Raw genomic sequence first — 7857 nt, 5'->3', positions numbered from 1 at the left:
GTAATTTTTTATTTTTTTTTTTTTTTTTTTTTTTTTTTTTTTTTTCTTGAGACAGTCTTGCTCTGTCGCCCAGGCTGGAGTGCAGTGATGCGATCTCGACTCACTGCAACCTCTGCCTCCCAGGTTCACACCATTCTCCTGCCTCAGCCTCCCGAGTAGCTGGGACTACAGGCGCCCACCACCACGCCTGGCTAATTTTTTGTATTTTAGTAGAGATGGAGTTTCACCGTGTTAGCCAGGATGGTCTCAATCTGACCTTGTGATCCGCCTGCCTGGCCTCCCAAAGTGCTGGGATTACAAGCTTGAGCCACCACACGCAGCCAATTTTTCATTTTTCTTTTATACATACAAGGTCTTGCTTTGTTGCTCAGGCTGGTTTTAAACTCTCAAGGTGCTCATGGTACGTACAGGCATGAACCACTGTGGTTGGCCTTTAAAAATTTTTAGGCCGGGCGCGGTGGCTCAAGCCTGTAATCCCAGCACTTTGGGAGGCCGAGATGACGGATCACAAGGTCAGGAGATCAAGACCATCCTGGCTAACCCGGTAAAACCCCGTCTCTACTAAAAAATACAAAAAACTAGCTGGGCGAGGTGGCGAGCGCCTGTACTCCCAGCTACTCGGGAGGCTGAGGCAGGAGAATGGCATAAACCCGGGAGGCGGAGCTTGCAGTGAGCTGAGATCCGGCCACTGCACTCCAGCCTGGGCGACAGAGCAAGACTCCGTCTCAAAAAAAAAATTTTTTAGAGATGCAGTCTTACTATGTCGCCCAGGCTGTCTCAAACTTCTGGCCTCAAGTGGTCCTCCTGCCTTGGCCTCCCAAAGTGTTGCAATTACAGGCATGAGCCACTGTGCTTGGCCAGCTAAGGAGGATTTTTACTAGCAGTCTCATTTGACAATACCAATCTAGAGGTGAGCTTCTCAAGCTTTAATATGTATCCAAATCACCTGGGGAATAGATGCCAATTCTGAAACAGGTCTGGAGTGATACCTGAGGTTCTGCATGTATAACAAGCTCCCAGGGGGTCCAGCTGTCACTATTCTGCAGATCACATTTTGAGAAACAAGGGTTGAGGGTGTGTTTTCACCAGAAATCAATCTAGACCACCTCTAAAGCTGTTAACATGTCCAGCCCTTTCCTAGACTCCTTTTTACCAAGTCCCTGATTTGTAGCAGTTCTGCTTTATCCTTCCTTGAAGGCACCTCTGAAAACACATACATACCCTCCAGATGCTTGACAATGCCCCGGAGGCTGTTGCCATGGGCTGCAATCAGTACACGTTTCCCCTCCTTGATCTGGGGAACTATTTCTTCATTCCAGAAGGGCAGAGCTCTGGCAATAGTGTCCTTCAGACTCTCACAGGAGGGTAGCTGATCTTCTGTGAGGTCTGCATACCTGCGATCCTAAGCAATAAAGAATCCAAGTTCACCACTTATTAACAGTTACATCTGTTAAAAGACTTCATGATGTATTAATTTTGGCCCATGCACATTCACAGGTTTTTATAAAATCTGACAATGGAAATACAAAAAAGGAGATAGTAAACTATCAACCATATCTTCTAGTAAGTGAAGGTCATTCCTTGGAGAAGGATTACAATTAACTATTTTATCATGAATTATAAGCTCAGTGAGATTAGGCAGACACTACTAAAAGCCCCTGATCCTGGGCAGAGTGACCAAACCTGTTTGTCCATACCTTACTGATGTTGCTGTAGAAAGGGTGGTCGGGCTCCATCGGAGGTGGTGGGACATCATAGGAGCGCCTCCAGATCTTCACCTGGGCCTCACCATGCTTTGCAGCAGTTTCTGCTTTATTGAGACCGGTTAGACCCCATAGTGCCGCTCATTGAGGCGCCAAGTCCTCACCACTGGCAGCCACATCTGATCAATGGCATCTAGCACTGTCCAGAGGGTCCGGATCGCTCTCTTCTGTACTGAGGTGAAGCAGATGTCAAACTCATAGCCAGCATCTGGAAATCAGAAGTTCAAAGTGATAAGCTAACGAGGTCTACTCTGAGCCAAAATGTTCTTCCATATCAGTCTCCTGTACAAGTAGTCCAAATGACAATATCTGGCCAAAAAACAAAGTATTTGGCCAATTGTTTTGTTTATCCTTGCAATCTGCCTAAGGTCACAGCTATTACGTAAGAGATTAAAACCCATGCTGTGGGACTCCAGAATCCAACTTTTCACCACCATCTCTAGCTTGCCCCCATTTCCCCAAGGATCCTGATGTTTGTATTTCAGTTAGAATTGTGACTTTTTTTTTTTTTGAGACAGAGTCTCACTCTGTCACGCAGGCTGCAGTGCAATGGGGTGGTCTCAGCTCACTGCAATGTCTGCCTCCCAGGTTCAAGTGATTCTCCTGCCTCAGCTTCCCAAGTAGCTGGGACTACAGGTGCATGCCACCACACCCAGCTAATTTTTGTATTTTTAGTAGAGATGGGGTTTCACTATGTTAGCCAGGCTTGTCTCGAACTCCGCCCACCTCAGCCTCCCAAAGCGCTGGGATTACAGGCGTGAGCCACCACGCCTGGCTTTAGACAGTCTCACTCTGTTGCCCAGGGTGGAGTGCAGTGGCGCGATCTCGGCTCACTGCAACCTCCGTCTCGCAGGTTCAAGCAATTCTTCTGCCTCAGCCTCCCAAGTAAGCTGAAATTACAGGCACACGCCACCATATCCAGCTAATTTTTGTATTTTTAGTAGAGACAGAGTTTCACCATGTTGCCCAGGCTGGGAATTGTCACTTCTAACAGACATTTTACTAGAACTCTGATCTAAAAAAATTAGGATTTAAGTCCCAATCAGGACACAGGAAGAGCTCTTCCTGTACTCATAAAACTTCAGTTTGTTGTATGAAATTGTATTTTGTTTTTGTATTTGTTTGCAATTGTATTTGTTTGTTGTATGAAATTGTATTCACTGTGGAGTATGGAAATCACATCACAAACTCTAATCCATGGTTTCTCTCTACTGTAGTCAAAGTTCCAGCCTAATCCCAAGTACCCTCAGAAGAGTATACCTACTTAAGTATTAAACCAAGTTTAAGAGAAGCCACTCACTAAAGAAAGACCCAGTGTTGTGCACTATCTGATTAATCAATGAATATGTGTTCCATACACAGTAGTTATTGTGGCAAGAGTTATGTTGGCCCAACGAATAGGTTACAATAAATCAGTCTTGGCCAGGCACGGTGGCTCACGTCTGTAATCCCAGCACTTTGGAAGGCCGAGGCGGGCGGATCATGAGGTCAGGAGATTGAGACCATCCTGACTAACACGGTGAAACCCCTTCTCTACTAAAAATACAAAAAAAATTAGCCGGGCGTGGTGGCGGGTGCCTGTAGTCCCAGCTATTCAGAAGGCTGAAGCAGGAGAATGGCATGAATCCGGGAGGCAGAGCTTGCAGTGAGCCGAGATTGCGCCACTACACTCCAGCCTGGGTGACAGAGCGAGACACTGTTGCGCTCAAAAAAAAAAAAACAAAACAAAAAAAAACCAGTCTTAACTGATTTTGTTTCATGAAAGAGCACTCTCTCTCCCACCATAATGGGGAGATGGCACTTTCCTTGATGACCAAGAAAACAGTCCTGTTTTTCTCCATGAGGCTAGAAGGCCCTCTGAGAAATTCAGCACAAACTTGCCTGGATATTGCTTCATATTGAGGTTAGCAACAGTAATTAATAAAACATGAAGTGAATTTTCCTGCCAGTCATTCAAATGAGAATGAGGCCAAGAAGAACTCAATCTTACTGAGTGAGGGCTGGGGGGAATTAATCACCAGGAAAACTCACACTACCCACAAGAGAAAAAACAGGTCTCATCACTGAGCCGCCAGACAAGTCCTAGTAGACTCACTTACTGTCACCTTCCTAACTGTAAGGAGAGGAATGGCTCCCCAACAAAAGGCTGAGTCACCCGGAAGTGAATACCCACAGTGCTCGCGTCAGCCCCCATGCTGGAGAGCTTCAGGCTGTTTTACTGCAATTATTTCCACTTGCAATGAGGCGGCTCACTTTGGACACATAAATAGGACCTTGAGGACAAAAGAAGTTCTGCTTAGGACTCTTAACAGAACCTGAAAGATCAGAGCATAAAGTCTCTTCCTTTAACTTGCCCATCAAAGTAAAACATAGCCTAGGGACACTCACAGGGGTAGGAGTGGACACTGTAGTGTAGACTCCATCCTCCCCCAGGCCATCCCTCTCTTAGCAGTAAGGATGCATGGGGAAACTCAGTTCTCACTAGCTTTCTCCTGAAATCAGATTCAAGACTGTACAAACCCTATCACTTAAAGCACTGAGGAATTATTTATATGTTTTCGACCTTTTAAACTGTTAAATATTTTAATTTTTTATAGTTAACTTTTTAATTTAATGCTAACATTTTAAAACTGAAATAGGATCTGTTATTTTAGAGATTACAAGTTTAACTATTTGATCAGTCTCAAATAGAGACAACATGGTTTAACGTGGACTAGTTGTTGGGAAACCACCAGACTGATACAGTTCTTCCTGCCACAGAGCTAAAGAAAATGGCCTCCTTTACCAGCACTTTCCCTTTCCCAGCCTCTCCTAAAAGATGAGGTCACACCAGTCCATCTCAAATATTCACTCCCCTGCCCACCCCACCCCGCAGAGGTTTACATTTCCCAGACTGTCCCGCGTTTTGCATCATTTGAGAAGGATAGTACAGTGAAGGCAAGAAGCTAGGAGAGCAATCTGAGGCCAAATACCTGTGCCTCACCAATGACCCTTGTGAATGGCTGCTTCTTTGTCCAGAGATGAGAAGGGAGCAAAGGAGGATCTGCCCCTATCATCAGTGGAAGCACCTCTTCAGGGATTCTTGGCATTGCCGGCAGCAGGAAATGCTTCCTTATTAGCATTCCGAAACCACAAAGAGCAGACTGGGGTGGGGGCAAGCCTGGATAGGCAAGCATTATCTCACAGCCACTTCCACCTTCGCCCGGCGTCCTTGGCCAAAAGCCTATAACAGTTCCTAACACCTACCTGTTATTTCACCCAGAACTAGGGCGAGGACACTGGACTAGGAATAAGACATGACCTTGGACAAGGCAACTTTCCACATCCTCACTTTTCCCAACTACAAAGCGGCCCAGGAAGGCTGAGGAGGATAAAATCTTATCTACTTTATTGGGTAGGAGCAACTCAAACCATTCATTCATTCACTCAGTTATATCTACGGATGCGTTTTGGACACACTATTTGTGGAATGCTACTGAACAGCAAAGTCCTACACAAGCACGCGGATTTCTTGGTGTCCTGAGGCTTGTTAGGCACCCCCGGGGACTCCAACCTACTGCTGGGGACGAGGCTGTGTGGCCTGCCGATCCGCTAGGATCCGTAGCCGCCTCTTGAGAAGCCTTGGTTACAGCTGCTGTAAGGCACAGGGCGTCCTCCTCCAGGAGCCCCAGACTGTACCAACCGTTTCTGGCGCTGGGGAATCTGAAAAGACCTGGCCGCCACAAATGGCTCCATTAGGGCAAACTGTCCACGACTTATTATTTTTTTTATTTTTCTGAGACAGAGTTTCGCTCTCGTTCCCCAGGCTGGAGTGCAATGGCGCGATCTCGGCTCACGGCACTCCGCCTCCCAGTTTCAAGCGATTCTCCTGCCTCAGACTCCCGAGTAGCTGAGATTACAAGCGTGCCCCACCAGGCCCGGCTAATTTTGTATTTTCAGTAGAGACGGGGTTTCACCATGTTAGTCAGGCTGGTCTCGAACTCCTGACCCCAAGTGATCCACCCGCCTCGGCCTCCCAACATGCTGGGATTACAGGCGTGAGCCACCGCGCCCGGCCTGTCCCCGACTTATTAAACGTCGAGACTAGAACGGGAAAACTGCGAGGCGGTGTCGTGGGGAGCGCAAAGGGTTGCGGGGCGACCGCCCTGGGTCCTCCCCCGGCACAGTCCCTCACGCTCCACGGCGTGACCTTGAACAAGTCGACTCTACCTTCTGGATTCATTTTCTCAACTACACACTAAAGTGCTAGAGAGATGCTGCCCAAGGTGCCGGCCCTCTCCAGGAGGGCACAGACGCCAGCCAGGCGGCCTCTGAGGCCGGACACCCGGCCCTTCGCAGCTCCCACCCGGCCCCTCCGCACCTCGCAGCGCCTGCCCGCCGCGCTTCGCCTCCTCGTGGCCCGCTGGGCTCAGGTCGGCGTCGTACCAGCCGCTGAAGCGGTTCTCCAGGTTCCATGCGCTCTCGCCGTGCCGGATCAGCACCAGTTTGTAGGCGGCCATGGCGGCGGGCTGAGGATGCGGCACCGACTGCGGTTCGCAGATTCCGGAGTAGCAGCCCGCCCCCTCTGCCGCGCCTGCGCGCTCGCGCCGCACGGCCCGGCTCCCGCGCACGATCTCGCCCAAATCTTTCTACTTGCTCTGGACCGCTCTCCGCCTGCCAGGTGTGCGCATGCGCCGCATCCTGGCTCGGCGGCCCCCGACGGCGGGGGGGCGGGGTGGGCGCGCTGTGGCACGCAGAGCGCATGCGTCCTGCCTCGCCAGCCCCGCGTCGGCCGCGGCGGTCACGGAGCGCACGTAAGCACGCGGAAGGCGGAGGGCGGAGGGCGGCGGGCTCTAGGGGCGGTGCCACTCCGCTGGCTGCTGCGCTGCTCCCGAGCGGCTCGGACAGATTAAGTGGCTCTTATCACTGGAACCGCTCCCATCCCCACACAGAGATTGATTCACAGACCTGTGTTCGAGTCTTCACTCGTGCATACTACTTGCTTTGTATCTTCGGGCAGGTCGGGAAACCTCCCAGCCTCATCTGTAAAATGGGATCATAAATACTTACCGAGTACCTGGAAATGCTCAGTAAATAGTAGTTTTTACTATTACTCTCTCATTTTGGCGGGACACTGATCTTTTTACTCCTAGTTTACACGTAAGGAAACTGCCCGTGACCTTGCTGATTCCAGAGCCTGCTCTTTTTCCAGCACGGGGTTCTTTATCCCGTCTGTCTACAATCTTTCACACACGTCAAGTCAGTGCTTTCTGGGTCTCCAACAAGGAAGCAAAACGCTAGGACCCTTCAAATATTTCAGAAAGGGGCGAATTCTAGTCACTGCCTGTCCTTCTCCCAGCCCCAATCGGCAATTTATTACTACAATTTTTTTTTTTTAGACGGAGCTGTCTCCCAGGCTGGAGTGCAGTGAGTGAGTGGCTCGATCTCGCCTCACTGCAACCTCCACCTCCCGGGTTCAAGCAGTTCTCCTGCCTCAGCCAACCGAGTAGCTGGGATTACAGGTGCCCGCCACCACGCACGGCTGATTTTTGTACTTTTAGTAGAGGCGGGGTTTCACCATGTTGTCCAGGCTAGTATCGAACTCCTGACCTCAAGTGATCCACCGGCCTCGGCCTCCCAAAATGCTGGGATTACCGGCGTGAGCCACCGTGCCCAGCCTTCTTTTTCTTTTTTGAAACAGGATTTCCCTCTGTTCCCAAAGCAGAGTGCAGTAGCATGATCATAGCTCACTGCAGCAGCCTTGAACTCCTGGACTCAAGTGATCCTCCTGCCTCAGCCTCTTGAATAGCTAGGACTACAGGCATGCCACCAGGCCTGGCTAATTTTTTTTTTTTTTTTTTCTGTAGAGATAGGTCTGGCTATGTTGACTGCTATATTGACTGGGCTGGTCTCAAACTCCTGGCCTCAAGCCATCCTCCTGCAGCAACCTCCCAGAGACACTGGAATGAGAGGTGTGAGCCACTGTGGCAGGCCAGTCTCCTGGTTGATTTCAATCTAGACACTTTAATGAGCACCAAACATGAACCAGTGAACTAGACTCAAGGATGGGCTGAATGTGTTTCCTGTTGTTCAAGCAAGCAGAGGGCAAATGAGG

At 49.6% G+C, this 7857-nt stretch overlaps 1 protein-coding gene across 1 annotated transcript in view; it reads right to left on the bottom strand.

The window, feature by feature from the left end:
• Window positions 1-6409, bottom strand: part of PGAM1 (phosphoglycerate mutase 1) — a 7817-nt gene extending 1408 nt beyond the window's left edge. The window contains 4 exon segments of the mRNA XM_017880083.1: window positions 1222-1402; window positions 1698-1834; window positions 1837-1971; window positions 6124-6409. Of these exon segments, the coding sequence (XP_017735572.1) occupies window positions 1222-1402; window positions 1698-1834; window positions 1837-1971; window positions 6124-6262 (592 nt within the window). The 5' untranslated portion in view covers window positions 6263-6409.
• Window positions 6410-7857: the final 1448 nt, after the last annotated feature.

This window comes from Rhinopithecus bieti, unplaced genomic scaffold (assembly GCF_001698545.2).
Source record: "Rhinopithecus bieti isolate Rb0 unplaced genomic scaffold, ASM169854v2 scaffold_425, whole genome shotgun sequence".
NCBI lineage: Eukaryota > Metazoa > Chordata > Mammalia > Primates > Cercopithecidae > Rhinopithecus > Rhinopithecus bieti.
Note: the sequence above shows the minus strand (reverse complement) of the source record. Positions and strands in the feature narration are given on the sequence as shown.